This window comes from Lates calcarifer, linkage group LG15 (genome assembly GCF_001640805.2).
Source record: "Lates calcarifer isolate ASB-BC8 linkage group LG15, TLL_Latcal_v3, whole genome shotgun sequence".
NCBI classification, from domain to species: domain Eukaryota; kingdom Metazoa; phylum Chordata; class Actinopteri; family Centropomidae; genus Lates; species Lates calcarifer.
The window spans coordinates 28,436,299-28,456,468 of record NC_066847.1 but is presented as its reverse complement, the minus strand read 5'-3'; the positions used below and the strand labels follow the sequence as shown (position 1 = coordinate 28,456,468).

The following is a 20,170-nucleotide window of genomic DNA, read 5'->3' as shown; positions in this document are numbered from 1 at the left end:
CCTTCTAGTTCAATAACAAAACCTGCCCACTTATTAATACAACTGGGTGTTTGCCTTTATCACAGCACCGTGATCAGGGTTTCTAGTTCAAACAGGGATTCTTATGGTTGTTTCTCACTTTTTAGCCATGTTGATCATGCTACAGCTAGCAGCCAGAATCAAACAGATGATTTATTCTAATCTAAACAAATAATAACAATAACAGTTGTGAAACTTAACCATGTCTCCACTAATCATGCATCAGTCATAATTACAAGAGCTCAGACATTCACTGCATGATGTTCTCCTGCTCTGCAGAGTGGCAGTTAAACTTTCTGGAAAGTAAGGAAAAGAATAAACTCCTTTTCAGCAATTTTATGGTAAACAGACAGCCTGGAAAGGAAACCCTTCATTTAATGGACAGCTTTAAAAAAAGTCAGAAATGCAGTGAATTAGGAAGGTGTGAATTTCAGGGAACTAATGGCAGCTTACATGCATTTTAATGAATAATTTCAAAGGTTAAATGTAGTAACACACACATTTGGTAATGGGTGACCTTTTCAGTCTATCTGTCTATTTCAACACTGTATCTCCAGTTGGCGCCGCTGCTCAGTGAAGCTGAACTTGAACCCATTTTCGCTTCATCAACGTCAATTAGATAACAGCCAGCTCAGAAGAAATGAGGCAGCACTGTCTGTACGTGGGCAGAGTGAGCAACATGCTTGTTTATGAGTGAGTGACTGAGTGAGCGATCTTTAAGTCTGGATGTTGATCACCGCTTCGGTCGAGTGTTTTTCGGCTGCTTGCAGTGAGAGGGCTTTTTGTCTCTTATCCTCCTGTGGTATAAAAACCATTGTGTGAGTGGCAATAAGCTTTTGTGCCGATCTCAAGGTGTGACTGTAAGATTAGTGGTAATATGTCTATTCTTCAGAAGAAAGAAGCGTTATGTAATAGATGGGTAAAAACATGGCTAAAAAAACATGAGAGGAGATGAAGTGCTGCTCTCCTATTCTTCCTGATTGTATTTCTTTCATGAAAGCAAAATTAGTTTATTAGTTTTCAGTAAAAGGATAGTTATGACTCATTAACTCTATGCAGCTGTGCTGTGAAATACAACCGTAGCTGTGAAATCTGTTAGAGAGCATCATTAATCCCAAATTGTACACATTTTTATTTCACAAGTGTTCATTAGAGGCTCTTAAGGTAGCAATGAGATCACCTTGACATCAACAAAAAGTAAGATAGTGCTCCTGTTGCTGCAGCAACTTTGGTGATATAACACACAAACTTGAATGGCCTAGAAGAAATAAGCAGTTATGTACCGACAAGTTTTACCATAGCTTTCTGCGGCCCTGTGCTCCCATTGAGGTGTACAGCTCAGAGGAGGTTATTACATAAACGGCCATCAAAGATGAACTGATAGCAGTCACAAAAAAAAAAAAAAGCATCTGTGGGAGTAATTCACCATCACACACTGTGTGACTCAGGCCAAGCTCGGGACAAGAGGAGGTGTCCATTATGCCTGTCATCATTACTCAGATATCTGTAAACTTCAGGCAGAATGCACACAACTACGCAAGTAAATCAAAATGTACACCAGCAGAAGAACAACTTTGTTCAAGTGAGTGAGTTCATTTTTTCCTTTGTGTAACACCTTGTCAGTCTGGCTCAAATAACTGTTGTGAATATTAATGTGTTGGATAGACAAAATATGTCAACACATGTATCACAGTGTGTTTGGTACCTCGACGTATGCTGCATGTCAACAAAAATAACTTTTCCTGGTGAAAAAAAAAGTTGATTGAGTTTTACATAACTGATTTGGATTCATTATTTTTGTTTGTGCACACAACTGAACTTCATTTGGAGGAAGCAAGTGTGTGTTTTTTTCTATGTGTATAATCTATCCCACTGCATCTTTTAACAAGCTATGTGTAACTTTTTGCTATCCCTACATAGCAAACATTAGCATTAACAGCTGTTTACTTACCAGTCTTACCAGTACCACAAGAAATGTGGCAAGTTCAGTATCAAATTTAATGCCTTTACTCAACACTGTTTTCCAGCGGTGGAAAGTTCTATCATTTCTTTTCTATGACTGAAGTGAGCATGCTAACCAGCCAGTTAGCCCCAAACCCAGGCTGCCTATGTTGTGACTTTCCAATATCAATGCACTGTATTGTCCACACCCTTAAGAAGTAGCACTGCTCTTGTAAACACAATGATGGCTGACACTCTTGGCAGGCAACCATCACCATTAACCACTCCTGGCAAGAGAACATGTTCAGTGGCAGAGAAAACTTACAAATAGCCCCTTGAAGTCAACAGGTAAGATAATATTTTCTTTCATTACAGTTCACCCTCTGTTACATTTTTAACCAGAATGTAACTAGAGGACAAGCAGAATTACATTATGATTAGCTTTCATAGCACAAGATGCTATTATTACATTATTAACAAAACTAAGTCTATAGTCATACTAGCTGCTTTGATTGTATTTCAAAGAGTAAACTACAGTTCAGTCAGAGAAACTCATATCTACACTGTGATGTCAGTGTTTCAGATAGTACCCTCAGAACCACTCTGCTGCTATGGCTAAAAAAGGTTTATTTGAACTGCAGCGCTACAACTGTGACTCTGTTTTATGTGAATTCAGAAACAATATAGCAAACAACAGTCATTATGAAAACACAATACAACCTCACAACAAAGAAAACATCTCCAGTTCTTAGTTTGATTTCATGTGGTTTCATCCTCTATAATTCTAGTCAAATGTTACTGGTAAAAGCAGCCAGGTCCCTTGTTTCCTCTGGACCTTTCATTACTATAACCAAATGTCCCTTGTATTATTTCATCTCACCTGTTCACCTGTGGACACAACTGCTCTTTGTAGCTCCAACTCTATCTGATATGCTTTTGTTGGAATATTTTTCAATGTGCAAAATTAAATATGAATACTTTTTTTATTTTACTCTTGCCAATTCATGGCTATTAGCATCTTTGTTAATAGAGTTGGCCTAAAAGAGGTCCCCTCTTGCATTTACAGTACAAGGTATCATGGGAAGACAGGCCGTTTCCTCAGACCTCTTAGGGACCACTGAGTTGATTTGATGCCAGGAAATGTACTTCACTAGTGCGCAATCAACAAAACCAAACTCTGAGGGGAACCCAACTGGTGGGAACCTACAGTGCTATTTTCTTTCTCTCTGGCCACAACACACTGCGACAGCGAGGGAGGTGAGGGTTGTTGTTTTCTGTCTGTGAGACTGCAGAAAAGCTTCCTTTTATGGAAGTGGAGGCCTCAATGAGATGTGAGAACACCTTTTTTAGAGATTTTCATCTGCGAGGAAAGGCTGAGGAAGTTAAAATAAATGCAAAGCAGGTCTTGTTTGGAATAGAATGAAAAGATTTCACAGAGTTTAATATAATTATATAATATAAGTAGCACTGCATAAAGACACAATCAAAAGCCTGGATATATTTCAAGATACCATCCAGATATTGAGCACTTCGGAGAGCCTTAACTGTTTCTCACATGTTGCATTTCAAGCACAGAAAGATTAAACAGACAAGAAAATAATCTTTTTTTTCCTATTCTGGTAGATTATTTGATTTTACTGCTGAATTACAGGAAACAAGGTTGAGAAGACACACCAAGACAACCTCAGTAAAACACACAAAGCACTGAAAAGCTGTACAACCAGTATCATCTACGTGAATGAATAAATAAAAACTGAAAAAAGTGAATCCATCAAAATACCTACACTAAGAAACAGCACCTTTATTGCATGCCCTCACTCAACAGTATGTGCAGTGCACATTCTTTTAAATGTCTCTAAAAGAGAAATATTCTGGCTGTTTTAGCATTAAAAACTGAAAACATTTAAAAAAAAAATGTGTCTTAGCAAAATGAAATCTTTAGAATACAGCCTGCAAATTAGAGTGTAAATATTTACTTAATATGTATCTAAATCCTGGTTTGTACAACACAAAAAGTAAAAGGGAATAAAAGGGTAAGAAATAAGCATTAAGGAGGTGACATAAATAAATTATACCATTAGTACTCTTATAATTACATGGCCCATACAATTAGAGGACACACTGGATGACTGACAAATGGCTCATTCTGATTTTATTTGTAATTTATTTTTAAATCCCTGTCACAAAGACATTTTTATGAACTCTAACCACTTGTCTTCCTCTCCAGCCCTCAAATATTTGTCTCAGTTTAGACATGTGTCAAGTATTTTATTGATATCACATACATACTAATATTTATAATAATTACACTATAATTTGTGGGCTGTAATCTAAAGTTCTTCAAAAACAATGCATTTATCCTTTTGTTCCTGTGCTCTTTATATTGTTTTTTTTGAAGGAAACACCACTCCAATGTGTTCCATGAATGCATCATTTGCCCAAGAAATTCTATGAATTAATCTCACCAACAAATAGCCATGTCCTTCAGATTAGGTTTCCACTCACATGTCCCGTTAAAAAAAAAAAAAAATCCCCCAGTCCTGTGTGGGCATGAAGAAGTGTTACCATCTGTACAGTCAGCACTATAGTGAGTATAGAAAGTCATCAACTGCACCTCCTCTGCCCTGTGGGAATAATCCTTGACTCATCTGAGATCCTCACTGACAGTGAGGATGAGAGTCTGCTGATTACACTGATTAGTTCCTCCTCTCTGGATGAGGTTGGTGTTCATCAGTCAAATCAGCTGCTGCTGCAAAGACCCGCAGCAGACTCATTTCTTTTCCATGGCACATGGTTGCGTAACCTCAGCCTGAAAATCCATGCTGAAGTTTGTTTGCGTTCCTTTTCTGGTAAAAACAAAAAGTGAGTAATGGATGCAACACATTCCTTCAAGTCCACAACAAAGATGTACGTACAATACTGTTCGACACCTGTCCGAGTTAAAGGTCTCATAAGGTTTTGTTTTAATGATTTTGTTTGAATATAGTGAGGTAAAGCTGCTGTGTGGAGGCTTGGCACATCACATATATATGGCATACAACATCAGAATTCTTCATTTCTTACAGGATATCCTGTTAGATTGTTTTTGTGGTTAGAAAGATGGCTACCAGAAAGGGTGCAAAAAACAAACATTGAGCTTTATATGTCCAACAGCCTGGCTCAGTCATACAGCAGAAAACAATCCAAAAACAGCCAAATATAGAGTGAGGCTTTCACAGGCAGATGTGAATATCAGCTTCAGTGTTCACAATATTTACAAATCTGTTTAAAATACAGGCTTTAATCATACTGAGTGCAATGGCAATGGCATATTTTTTCTCTTGTCTTTGTTTTGTTTTGTTTTATCTACAGTGGTGAGCATTTTTTAGCAGTGTTGAGCAGTTTGCTAGATTGCGTAGAATGTAATCAATCACTTGTTATGTTACATAGATTTTTATTACGGAGCAAAACCTCTTTTAGAAACAATGCATCCTCTGTATTTCACATTAAGAAACAGAACACAAAATGTTATAATGTAACAAGGTGCCAGCCTACAGATTGGAGGACTGAAGAACATAAGCAGCTCGCTTAGCCCCAATGACTGTATGCTGTGCTACAAGAGACAGTTTTACACATATATTATCTGTAGTGTCAAGTCATTCTGGTGGAGGGTAGGCAGTGTTACAAAAAAAGAGTAACTCATTTTAAACCTGAAAAGTATGCCATACTACATCCAAGTTAACCCAGCACAATAAGATTAAGTGTAAGTTAAAACATGTACATTAGACTTTGCCTTTTCTAATTTATGACATATACATAGTTTTGGAGTTACTGGGAAGGACAATTCTTCTCTTTCAGTAGAGAACATTAACGCTAACCATGCGTCAAGCTAGTTAAACTAAACAACCTAATGTTTCTCTACTGAATGTACAGAGAGAAATGAACCACAACTCCTGGTAAGACAGCAAATCAGCCAACAGGGCATTACTGGAATGAATATGTATAATGTAATTACTAGATTTGAAACTGCAATACCTTGCCGGCTCCTGAAAAGTGATCATAGGTCTGTAAAATGTTACTAAGTAATACCCAACACTGTTCAGACAGAAAAGACACAGTCATACAGGAGTTTTACTGCAGCAGATGATTATGTTTTGTCTCAGCAATGCAATTCTTACTTTCTGAAAAAAAGAGAGATTTTTAAGTCTGAGGATGCCTAATATTTTTTAATATATTGGCTTATAGATATACCATGAAGTGACATGTAACTATTGTCTGCAAGCAGAATGAGTTTCACTTCAGAGGGGGATCATTTTCCTGAGTTTCAGACTCCACGGGTTTTTATGAAATGAAGAGATGCAGGAAACAGAGACTGATCAAAGAGCAAGTAATCATGTCCTGCAGCCACAGTGGCTTTATCTCTAGTTCAGGTATAATGAACAGCGTTTATGTGGAACAGTACAGCTGTCGCAATATCCAAGCAACTAGACTCACCTACATAAAAAAAAAAAAAAAAAAAAAAAAAAACACCCACTTATGTCTGCTGGATCTGTCTCTATGATGATATTCTGACTTTCAGTGTGACAGTTGCCTTAATTCATTTTCACATCACTATCCACACCCTGTCAGTCAAACGTTGGTGCAGTTAGTGGAGGGGGGCGTGTCTGCTTTGCTGCGGATCTCTTTAATGTCGTTGAGCGGGGAGTCACTGGTCCCGATTTGGCATTTGAAAACCTGCTTGTAAGCCTTCCTAAAGTTCTCCGACAGGAAGGCGTAGATGACCGGGTTGACAGATGAGTTGCTGTACGCCAGGCAGTGAGCAGCCACCCGTAACACAAAGGAGGCCTGGTTCAGCGGGAAGGTCCCAAATTCCACCCAGAGGTGAACGACGTGATGAGGGAGCCAAGAGAGGCAAAACACAACCACCACAACCAGCACCGTCTGAGCCGTCTGGAATCCACAAATGAGTAACAGAGAACAGACGGGAACAGCAGAGAGATTTAGTCAGTGATTTCAAGGACATCATTGACAATATTGACATGCTGTGCTCAAGTGTTAGTCAGGATTAAAAAAAATGAAGTAAGATTTCGAGAGGTTGGTGCCTTGGAGAGGTTTTCTTTGTTAATATTCTAGAGCTGCTCTACTATTATTCTTTATCATTAACTTGATGATACTACTGTATCATCAAGTTAATGATTTCTTTTTGTTACTGAAAAATTCAAAGTGGTGGCAAACAAAATACATATTTGTTTATGTGTAATACTGAAGTGAACCTGGGGTCAGTGACACTAAGGTTATGGTATTTTTGGTGTTCTTCTGAGGCCCAGTGTATGGAGGTGTGTTAGCATGGTGCAACAATCTGTCAGGATTGCATGAATGATTCAATAGTGAATTTATTTTGTCTTTACTGGCTACAGGCCAGTCCTCCCAAATACTTTCCTTAAAGCTGCTTAGTGACAAAAGTGTTAGCAAACTGTGGTTACTGAGTTACACATCCTGCAGATACAGAGCAACATTAAGATTCATTTGGAGCCGTGTTTCTGGTGATCTGGCAGAGGTAAGTCAAACATAAACTCTTCTTTTCGCTCTGTTTTGGACTCCACCAGCTCCTCCTCTTTGGCTGTTGAATGCTTCAATACTTAAAAGCTAGCTGCTAAATGTGTCCATTTGCTGCTTGGTGTTGGGGAGGCATTCAGAGGTTTTTCGCTGAAGACAGCTGCCTGTTGCAACTGGACACATAACTGGAGATTGAATAACCAGAACAATGAGCTATAAGATGCAAAAATGCTCCTGGAGACTTGGTGATACCCTTTTCAAAATATGCATAGTCATTTGATCTATTGTTAATATAAAAATACTGATTAGTGCAGCTTTAAAATGATGACATGAATATTAGCTGTACCATCAGATGTAGTAGATCAATTTGTGTGCAACTCCATACTCATTCAGGGCCTCATAAAACTAGTAATTGTATTACATTTAACTGACTGACAGCACATAAATCATATTACCCTATTGACATTTCACTAAGCAGATCAAGCTGCTCTCCTGCAAATGTTTAGATAATCCACATATCAGATCTGGCCATGATGCAAATACTCTTGTGTATTATTTATTCAGTTGTACAGCAAATAAATGTGGTACACTTGTGAGTGGAAAGAAAATAATAGTAAATCTGTATAATACATACATGTTATTTCAATTGTGTACATGTTTACAGAGCTTTATATCAGGCTTACAAAGACTATTGAGGCCTCCCATCCATAAGGCTTGTTAAGCCTTGAACATTGCACTCTTAACAATGACAGGAATGTAAGAAAACAACCACTAATGCAATAAACAGGCTGAGCAAGAGGAACAGTGGCAGAGGAGACCTCACCGCCACGAGAGCTGGCACCTAATTATCTCTGAGAAAGGTCCGAAAACCCTTGAAAAGCACACACATGTATTCACTTCATGACCTCATGAGTAATTTATTTTCATGAGCAACTGATGGCACGTGTGGCACTTCTTCTACAGCTTCATCTTAAAGCTTAGCAGAAAAGTATTTATTCACACATTCTCGCTTTAAAGAGCCCCAAAATAAGACATTGACTAGATATACATATTTTAAGAAAATGTGATAATTTAACGTAACAATTTTGTACAGAGGAAAGTGGTGGGTGTCATTACTTCAGGCAAGACTATCAGGAAAGCCAAAGGCTACAGCTGGAAAGCGTCATCATAAAAAAAAAACTAATTACATGCTGCCTGATCTGCTGGGCTCCTCCACTGCATTTCTTGATAGCAAGTGGATTTATTCCAGAGCTAATTAGTTCCCATCATTGAAAATAAAAAATACAGAGAGGGCTGAAATTAATTTGAAATTCTTTTTCTGTATTTTTGCTCAAGGAAAGTTATAAATGATCGATAAAACAGGACAAATTGTGTCTACCCTTTTAAGCATATAACAATCAGAAATCATAGAGTTGTCGTACATGCATAGTGACATATCAAGCAGGGAAAGTGACAGGAAGAGAAGAATAGGGAGAATGATAAACAGATATAGGACACAACTGAGACATGAATGCATGCATTCATATCCAGAAACTATGATCTTACATAATGACACTCATGCAGGCTTTGCACCAGAAAGTACAAAGACATGTCAGAAAAGCATAGAGTTGAAAAAGCTGAGTCGCACGATGATAGAAACTCTCAAGTGTTTTCTGCTTTAGTTGGTGAATGTGGGAACATTTGATGCTTGAAGATGCAAGGCTATGGTCATATCCATCTCTGATATTCTTGTATTATTAAAGCTGCACTTGTCATAATTTTATGTTAATGATTGATTGCGAAGGGAGAAGGGTCATGATGGTGTCAAACCTAGAGGAAATTATCACTGGATCTGCAGTTGGCCTTACTTCTACAAAGCTTTTTAGTTTTTTTTTTTTTTTTTTAGATAATTATTTTGGTTTTCTGGTTCAGTCTAACAGTTCTCATCAGTGTCACTTTAGCAGCAGTAGGCAGCAGTAGTCAGCTTTTTTCAGCGAAAATGCCCTGATAAACCAATTCCAAATGAATTCTAATGTTGCTCTGTGTCTGCTGGATGTATATAAGTTTTAGCTAACATGTTCACATTAACAGTAATTATTTGTTAGTGTTGTGCTTACAACTTGTTGCACTGCACCCAAGTAGCCAAAAAAAATAAAAATCAATCAGATTTAGATGGCATTAACACAAAAGTAATACGAAAAAAAAGCACAAGCAGGTTATTAGAGTCTTTCTTTTTTAGAAAACATTTCAACTCCGACCAAAATTAATTAACTGTAGCTACAGTTGTAGCCTAAAACTCTCTCACTGAGTCAGTAATACAATAATGGTAACATATCAGTGCAAATGTTTGTTCAGTTTGATGAAATGCTCCGTGATCATCATTTCAATTTAGGATCTTCCCACAGTTGAGTCCAGTATTGATCTTTTTTTACAGTGAATGTGTAATGAAACTGCACCTCATCGATCATATCAGAGATAAACATCACTGACTGGACCATATCCAATTTGAAATGAAAGGTCAATATTGGCTTGCCACATCAACCCAATCTTAATACACAAGTGTGCACACACCACACACACACACACACACACACGTACACACACAGTAGCCAGGGACAGGTTCCCACAGTTTTAGTGCGGCAGAATGTTAATAGCAGCGCTTTGTTTGGATACCCTCTGTAACACATTCATATCTTCACCTCAACCCCCTGAGAGCCATCAGTTAGGCTAATATAAACAGCAGCACCACCACAGGGAGAAAACTAATAAAATCCATGCCTTTCAGGCCCTTCTCTCCAGCCACACTGTCTCTACTTCTAACCCTCACTTGTCAAAAGCTGTCAAGATTTTTGATATTGAGATATTAACCTTGCACTGATCCCTCTTCTACTTATGCAACAATTTCACAGCGTCACAATTTGTTAATGTGAATATAACACCGTGCTGAAGTAATGAAACTCAAAGCTGGACACAAGACAGACTTTTCTCCTTTACGGAAAAAGTACACACCATAAAAACACTAACAGTTCTTACTTTTTTTTAATGGATACATGACATAATGTTTCCTCTTCAGTTACAAATTAGAATTTGTTTGCAGGGAAATGTTCAGCCATGTAAAACACCTGTGATAATCATCAGGTTTTGGCATCAGTGTGGCAGAATCTATGTGGTGTTTGCACCAGTACTCAATTATCACATTGCACCAAGAGAAATCCATCATGGTGCCAGTTTCTTGAGTCTGTGTGAGATTGCTACTGAGGCTGCTGTCAGAAGTCGTCTCAAAAGGCAAGAATGCATTGCAGCCACAAGACATGTTGGGTGTGGTGGAAGGTTCAGACATGCGCTGCCCAGATGCGCATCACTTCCTTTTCTGCCACATAAATATAAAAGCACAAGTCTCTATATTGAATAATCCAATCTGTAAGTATGTTAGAAAGAACTTAAACTTCAGTCTTTTATAAGGATGTTTGTAGGACAGGTTAGTATTTCAACATGTAGGTGTGAAAAAAGCAGGATCCAGCCTAATTACTAACTTATATTAATACTAACTTAATGCAAAAATGAAAGGTTAGTCATCCACTTCTCCAGTTAGCTGCCATTAAAACACTGCAGAGGAGGTGGGTGCAATGAGATATATGAGCATGCCAATTGAACCTTTAAAGGCTTAAAACCATGTGGAAAACGTGACAGGTGTGGCATTTACGTTTGTTTCATGTATTAATTCAAGAAATTATTTACTGGCTACATAAATAATTACTACTCAAATTACTCACCATTTACTAAGTAAAATCTTTTTTTTTTTCCCCTGACATTTGGACTTCTTTTCATTTCTGATATTTCTACTCAAGTTTATTTATGCAAATGTTGAAAATGCACATTAAAAAAGCACACAGGTTGAATTTGCTGGGGTAATGTAGCAAACTATTACTTAAACCTTACTTTCACACTACAAGGAGCAATATTAAACATAACATTATACTAACACTATTTAACTTCCTTAGAGAACTCTTAAAATGTTTTCAAATCTGGTTTAAAAAAAGTTTGTAAGTAAAAAAGGAAATGATACACTTGTCTTTCTGGGACCTAAATTGCTACTGGCTTGCAGAACTAGGGTCTTCAAATGTGATGTCTGGAGTTGGACCATCTTACAGGTTTCTGTTGCACCTGGACTTAAGTCACTTTTAAATACTGTACTAATAAACTGAAAATAAATTCCAACTTTTTGGAACTGCTTTCAGATAATGTTACTTTAATTTTCTGTGGAAGATCCACGGAAATTACAAGGTAATGCTGAGTGACACTGTTAATTGTCACTGTCATTTAGTTAGTAACACTTACTTTCCAATAGCAACACTCAAGTGATAGTAACACCACACTGTCAATAAGCTGTTTGGTCTCTGAAGCATTAGTTGTCCCCATTTCACATTACAGATGCTGTTAAACAATTTCAAGATGACTTGGCCAAAGATTCATTTTTATAATTATCCAAAACCATCTGTGTCCTCCATCTGGATGCCTGACTCATATCATTCAGAGAAAACTCCTAAACCTACAGTACTAATTACTGGCTTTGTAACCTCTGGTTCAACGCTGAGAATCCATTAAAAACGTAATTGTGTGCCAAGTAAAATGAACTCCATGACTCTAGCATTCCCAAGAACATTAAGAAGGAGACATAGTAAATAAGGCTTCCAGTTTTTAAACCAAAAAGCAACAATATTTCAGACTTTCTTTATCTGAGTGTGACATAAAAACCAGAGGGGTTAAAAGATTTTTTTTTAGAACATATTTGTCACATCTTTGCACAAAGACCCTACAGACAGATTAAAGAAGACTTAGTACTTTCTTTGGCGGTTTGGCTTGTGACAGTGGCGAGTTTTGGAGGCTGTGTGATTCCTACTGTGGGTGGCTGAGGGTGATAAGAAGTTTGTCTAGATGTATTTCACAACAGCAGTGGGAGTAACCTTGCTCTTCCCAGCTGTCACTGACATTATATTTCACAGGCCTGGTAGTGAGCTGCAGAGACCTAAGTGAAGCACATAAACTGTTGATTATACACTTACATATACCTATACATTATACACCAAGTATGTTGTGTGGTCTGCTGCAAATTATTTATAGGTCTCGTTTGCTTGGAGACATCCCACCAGCCCCATGATTCTTTGATAACAATATATTAAGTCAGTGTAATCATGATTTTCCTTCAAGATAAACTAGGTTATGCTTGGGGGAATAGTTTGACATTTTGGAAGATATGCTTATTCCCTTTCTTGCAGAGAGATGGACAGTGGAGTGTTTGCCACAGCAGAGGCAGCACAGTCATTGCACCAGGACACAAAATAGTCCTGCACATATGCCATATTTACATTATATCACCCAGACCATAATTAATAGCAAACAAGTTGGGGAAAAAATGTCAGTCTCTTGATGTCAGTCTCTTGATCTCCTGCTTGGTGAAAGATCTCCAGATGTGTATATTTTTCTCTGGAAATTATGATTGAAAAAGTGATAGTCAGATAGTCAGTCTTTTTCATGGAGAGAGTACCAGTGTAACGCAATCTTCTACAGAGAGTGTTGAATTATGGGTTGTTTGTGGCCTTAATGTCACAAGACTAGCAAGTGTTTTCAAGACTGTTTATAGGTGTCTTTCAGAGTAACTCAAGTGTTTTGTTGGTGCAGTTTAACCTGTGCGGGCTTCTGAAAGCTTGTGACACGTTTTCCTGCCATGCAGGATATAAATACATGAAGACTATAAACAAACTCATAGCGTCTCCTGATGTCTTCACTGCTGAAACAAGCCAGGGCAAAAATCTGTCACCTAACACCCAAGAATTACGACTGTCACAGATGATGAGCTTAAAAAGACAGCCTATGAGCAATGTGAATCAGGTCTGGACTCAAAAAGTTGTTTTCTGAAAAACAGATACTGGAAAAGGGGTTGTTTTCTCATCTGGATCATCTCACATTCAGACCAATATGATAACTAATTTAGGCAATTTAATTGGTGTGACTACAAGGATAGTAGCAGGGGTAACCATCTTGAAGTAACACATGAACTCTCCTGAGTCAGAATAACAGTAGGTTTTCCTGTTTGTGCTACTCTGTTGATATTGTGTGAGTGTAGCAATGAGCCCCTGTAAAACTTTCAGTTTTCATAGAAAATAACGTAAGTGTTATTGTGATTCTGAGGTGCTGGTAGGTGGCAGGTGAATCTGTTACCATTAGACAGAAGCAGAGCCATGCTAGCTGTTTCCCTTTGTTTCAAGTTTTTATGCTAAGCTAAACTAACAGAGCTGTAGCTGGCTGTAGCTACGTATTGAACATGTGCATTAGAGGCACTGATCCTGTCTATTTCTTGGCAAGAGAGCATAATTCGCAAAGTACTGAACAACAATTATTCACATAATTTCATATTACTGATTGTAGCCAAATTGTTGACATCGATGACAGACGAGTGACAGTAGGCAACACTGGCCAGCAAGACAGTTATGGTGTGCTGAGTTTACCGTGGTACATGCAAGCTGCAACTGAACAGCCAGATTATGTTTTTTCAGCGTTTCAGTTGATGAGTAGTTGTGAGTAGAAGTTACCTGGGGAGTTAAATCATCATGGGACCTACAACAGGACAGATGTCATGCCAAAATGTGTTTCCTCTTAAAAATGTGTTTTGCTCGGTGGCACCTTTACCTTGATTTCACACCATGGCAGGAAGTGAAAATAGCTTTGGGGGATAGCTTTTATGCTGCCTTTTTCTAACTTTTCCAAAGCACTCTATTAGTTTATAATATGTATAAGTCATTTAAATTAATTATGTTTTTCTTTTCATTTTCAACTGATTCGACAAGTTACTATGCTTCACATTAATCTTCTTATCATTAAACTGTTTCCTTGATGCAGTGAGACACATCCAAGGAAACATCAGGTTTTTCCACAAGAACCATCTAGTATATCAGAAAAACATTAAAGTGAATATAAAATTGCTCCTTATTACACCTTTTGCACCAATGTGTTTGTTGAAGTAGTTGATACCTGTGTGTGTAAACTGTCTGTTCTGACAGTTATAGGTAAACAGTAGCTACCCTCCCAGGCTAATTTATGTATCACAGTCTGGGTTTAATGCACTGTTTGCGAACCATTTCTCACAAAGCTGTCAGTGTTAACATTCCCTTTGTGATTTCTCCATCAGTGCCCTGCACAGTGGGCACAGTAAATCATTAGAATATCTGAAATTCCTGTTTTACCTTCCACTGTTGTTTTGAGCCTCCTGCAATAAAGCATGTATGTAGGGAGGTGTACATCAAAGCACATTTACATTCCCATCAGCGCTCTCCCTCCCAGCCTTTACCCCTGGCTTCATAGCAGAAGGCAGTTATCAGATTGTGCTGCTAAACTGACCAGCTGTGAAGAACAATGGACAGACAGACCGACAGATCAAGCAATCAACCGGGCGACAGCAGATAACTGGCTCTCTGGGAAGCTAAATGACCTCCACCAAAGAATAATGAAGATTAGACGGCAGTTTGATTGCACATTACCTTTTTGCCACTTTGGTTGAGCGTGCCAGTTAAAAGTGAGCATTATAGCATTAATATTCATTACTCTGACCCTAAGGAAAATCAGAGAGGATGGGAATAGTTTCCTTCCTGTTGAATTAGAGGAAATGGCACAGCATTTGGTACAGACCGACGAGTCCCTGGTTGAATAATGTGTGCAGGAGTGTGGGCTGGTGTGGCTGTGATATATATCTTCCTAAAGGCTGAGAACATTGTCCTCTGCTTTGAATCAAACCATATGTCAACAGAAGAAAAGAGCTGCTGCTTAGTGAACCATGAAACACACTGATCTAGGGGGATTAAGGGCATTTCAGTAAAGGTATGACTTGCGTGTGCCTTTTATTGAAATGTATATGAAGACTGACACCAAATCACCATCATAATCATCACCATTAGTTAAGTGATTATAAACATCATGGCAGATAACAGTGTAATACTCAATTCAGGGGTTCAGAAGAACATTTATTACGCAATTGAGATTTTCATAGATTTCAGCTTTATTTTCACTGGATTTCATAACTTATATATATATATATTTTTTTTAAATTATTTTTAGTTCTACAAGTTGATATAATTCTGCAGTAATTCAACAGGTAGCAAATCACCTCATCTACTTCTGATATCCAGTATTCACTAAGTGTTTGTGACTGATTATAATCTGATAAGTTTGCAAACATATGGCCGTAAACCATATACCATCTACGCCCCACCCAGGGTCCCCCCAAAAAAGACTGGATTGATACATACCTTCTTCTTTGATGCCTCTGACTTTTTGGACATATTTCTTAGTTTTTTGTGCAAGTGATTTAAAACCTGCAAGTAAAAAAAAAAAATGTAAGAAATATTTTAGATTGTTCAATCATTTCCATAATCATTAAATGACCCATGACCCAGGTGATTAGCTTTTCTTACCTTTGCGTAACAGAAGGAAATCAGCAGCAGAGGCAACACATAACCAAACACAAACGTGCAAACGACATAGACTTTCTTCTGGTTTTGATCTGGCCACACTTCCCAGCAAAAGGTGTGATTCTCCCCTCCGTGAAAAATGTTCTGGTAATACATGATGGGCGCTGCCATGGCCAGGGAGAGTATCCAAATCACCACCACTCCGATCAGAGCGTGCTTCGCCACCCGGATAGAGGAGGACTTTCTGGAGTGCACGATGGCAATGTATCGGTCCACGGACATGGCAGACAGGGTGAAGATGCTCACCAGCATGGACACGGTGAAGAAATAGTGGATGAATTTGCAGATGAACGCGCCCAGGACCCACGTCGGCATCATGTAGATGGTGGACTGAAAGGGGATGCAGAAGAGCAGGTAGGAGAGGTCTGCTATGCTCAGGTTGAGGATGAATATGTTGGTGGTGCTCCGCGGTTTCCCAGGTTTGCTCCGGGCCAGCACGGTGATCACCATGGAGTTGCCCAGCACACCGAGCGTAAAGATGAGCCCGAAAACCAGCAGCGTGATGAAATTATCCGTGCCGATCCCGAATAAAAGTTTCTGGTCCTCCGCTCTGCTGAGGTTCCACGGCTCCTCCAAGAGCCAAACAGACTCTGATAAGTTCATGATTTCTTTTTTCCCCCTTTTAAATTAACTTGAAACGCTGCCACACTGACTTAAGGGAGGTCTGTGTGCCACTGCTGCCTCATGACTCGGAGTTTTCAGAGCAGGGGTATATGGTCTGGTGCGCCTCCATTAGCGCTACTTGTACACACTGTTTTTGCTCAAGGTTTCGGCAAATCCTCCTCCTTTATTCTCACACCTCACACCAGTAATACGAGTAAACAAATTTCCCAAAGCTATCTACTTCTCTGTGCAGCATTCACCAGTCATTCCGCTGTGCGTCTTGGACTCCCTCTCTCCTGGTGCGCACCTGATGCGTCTGCGCACCGACCGCGCAGATCCACTCTGTAGACTATTTCTCTGCGTCTGGACTTTTTCCCCTCACATTATAGCAGGGGTTGGGCTGTGCCATTCACGTCAGCACCCAGTATACCACCTCCCAAGAAACCCTGGGGAAAAAAAAGGGAGAAATATTTATCTGGATACATTTTCTTCTCCACCTTTCTGAAACCATCCCTTTGCAATTTAAATGCCAGGGGCCAGTGCCATTTTCTTAGTCACACTCATTTAGTTTTGACACAGTATGTGTCGGGTGCAAATGTTATTGTGATTATCCGCTTGGACTCTCAAAATTGCTATAGGCTATGCCGCAAAACAATCTCGCTCGGCAGTCTTGCTGTGATTGCCATATTTGAGTTTCATTCTCTTTTCTCATAAAGGGGAAATGAGCTTTCAAAATATGTAAAAAAGTGTTCACTGTTTTGATTTTGAACTTCCTGTCCTCCTTATTTCAGCAACTTACATGCATGAATGAAAAATGTGTATTAAGCAAGGAGTGATGGTGGTCTAATTAGGGTGTCTCAGATCCAATCAGAGTTGTTCAAACAAGATACTGCAGAGTGAAGGGGATTCTAAACTCGTATAATCCTTAATCTTTTTTTTTTTTTTTTTTTAACAACAGTGACCAAACACCTCAATAGTGCACACAAATAGTTGCCTGTAACCAATGAGTATGTCTGAAACTGTTCGACAATCTATTATCTATTATTGAAAACTTAGATTCCAAGTACAGACTCCCCTGTGAGTCTGACAAAGGTGAACCAAAGTTCCCTTCCCTTTCACATCGGTAAGATCCAACAGAATTACTTTATGAGAGAATCCACAAAAAATCACACATTTTATAGAGATGACAAAAATATCACTTCATTTCTGAGACACTCTGATTCAAAAGTGAAAAATTCTTAAGCACTTTCTGTCCAAAGGCCACACTTACTGCACTCCCTCAAGACCCACAGATTCCCCAGAGGACTGAAGGGGTCATGCTGAAGTCCAAGTTGAAGAGCTGCTGATGAAAATTTTATGTCAGCTATTGGCTTATTTTTCAACATTATGAGCTCTGAGCTGAGCTTATCACGCCACACTTGACTGAAAACACTAAATCGAAATACTAGTGTAATATCATTTATCTCCAAATCACAAGATAAACCTGTCCCTGTCACTGGAATTATGTGTTTAATCAATAAGGCAGGAAAGATGGCCATATGTAATATGGTCAGTTAGTAGTGCTGGTGTAGAATTATGTTATTATTGATTAATCTGCTGGTTAGTTTTTGAATAATCAATTAATCATCACTGGAAACTGTCAGAAAATAGTGAGAGAAGTTGTTGTTGTTGCTTGATTGTCTTAAGAAACAGGTAACAAGTAGAATATATGCAGTTTGCTGGTAACAAAAATTTCAGAACAAAAATTTCCTCCCAACTGAGAAGGTACATTCTGATCAATCTTGACATATTTTCTAAAAAAAAAAAAAAAATACTTGAACAATTAATTAATTGACAAATCATTTTCAGCTCCAATTTTCAGAAAATATTAATTACTGTTAACCCCTACTGTGTAGTAGCATTGATATAATTAAAATGCACCAGAGTATCCTGGGACCTTACTCTTGACGTCTGTTTTATTTCTAGAAATGGAGCCATACATTGAAAGTTGCACTCTAATGCTCACATTGCACACTTGCTTGTCTGCAACAACATGTAGCTGCTAATTAACTCAAAGATATTTTAACTTTAATACTGAACTTTGGCTCCATTGCTACGCTGTTTGATTACCAAGTAATGATGAAATAGAATTAATGTTATTGTGACACCTTTATTTTTCAACCTGCAATAATTGATTTTTTGGCAACTTGTGGGCAGCATAAACAAGTTGTGAACTCAACATATGGCAAACTTGTTTTCTAAAAGTTGCCAGTTTACATATTCAGTAGTTATGGAACAACATTAGCATTAATTTGGAGTTGGTTTATCAGATTGTTTCCACTGAAAACAGCTGCCTACTGCTGCTAAAAATGACTGTGAGCCTGAACCAAACAGTAAAGTTTTGGGCCTGAAAACCAAAACTCTAACAAGTTTTATAGCAGGGTAGCTACCTGCAGAAATAGTAATTATTCTCTGTGGATTTGACACTATAAATGACACCTTCATGTTTGTCGCTACCTGGCGATAAGTCCAATATTCATCCTTCTTTTCTCTCTGTTTTTGGTCTCTATCAGCCCCTGAGGGAAATATCTGGCTCTTTAGCAGGTTAATGCTACAACACGTCATCCTCTGCTTGTAGCTTACTGTCTGCAGCCAACGTAGGGTGGATTTTTAGAGGTGAAAACAACACTAAGAGAGCAGTGGGAGTGAACAGTTAAGCTGTGGGCTGGACAGTGAAACAATAAGTTGAAACTCACTATGAAAGCTCAGGGGAGCTGCAGATCCATGTGATAATTCTCTGTAATTCTCTCTACTTCTAACAGCTCACTTCTTCATTTTATTTTCTGAACAAACCCAAAATGTAAAATGCAACACTTGCTGTATACAAAAGTTTTCCCAGAACATACCTACCTGACACAAAGGGTTTAGAACAACAAAATACAAAAGCTTTCAATGAACTGGATAAAGTGTTGTGTCAAATCAGTCAGTGACAGAATAAAAAAACAAATTGAATATTTTTATAATATTTTTTGGTAACGCCTTTCATCCTGTCAAATGCCACATGCCTTGAACTATGAACTAGCTTAGCTTCATCTAACTCAGCAGCAAACTGATATACCACCTTTAGATGTGAGGCAGTCATTTTTCATTTTCTTTTACTGTCCTCTTGTAACATATTTCCTATCACTGACAGAAAATCACCTTGCAGCGCTGAGAATTACTTGTATAAGCTTTCCTTATGGATAGAGATTCATGTCAGAAGGCAGGCACCTTTTCACTGTCCATTATGTGCCTTTCTACTCCTGTGACATCTTGTATTGGTTTGTGTCCCATTAGTCTCATCTGTGTTTGAAAATGAAATGGGTGCAGGTTCATCGAGCTCTGTCGGAACTAATGGCAACTGAGGCATAGGCAAAGGTGTAGGTGAGGATGGGTCAGGATGGAATAATTCAGTGGTTTCTGCTCCTGTCAGACTTTCAGAGCCTGCAAGAGTAGCCTGGCGGTCACTATGCCTGCCAGCAAACAGAAACAGTACTGGCAATAGGTGAGGCAGCAAACCGAGTGGAGAGCACACACATCACAACAGCCATCCA

At 38.6% G+C, this 20,170-nt stretch overlaps 1 protein-coding gene across 1 annotated transcript; it reads right to left on the bottom strand.

Annotated features, from left to right (window-relative positions):
• Positions 1-3,374: 3,374 nt before the first annotated feature.
• Positions 3,375-16,929, bottom strand: LOC108887887 (galanin receptor type 1). The gene is made up of 3 exons (XM_018683557.2): positions 15,939-16,929; positions 15,774-15,839; positions 3,375-6,888 (listed from the first exon to the last, which is right to left on the bottom strand). The coding sequence occupies exons 1-3, from the start codon at positions 16,596-16,598 to the stop codon at positions 6,568-6,570; spliced, it is 1,047 nt and encodes a 348-aa protein (XP_018539073.1). The 5' UTR covers positions 16,599-16,929; the 3' UTR covers positions 3,375-6,567.
• Between the last annotated feature and the right edge of the window lie 3,241 nt (positions 16,930-20,170).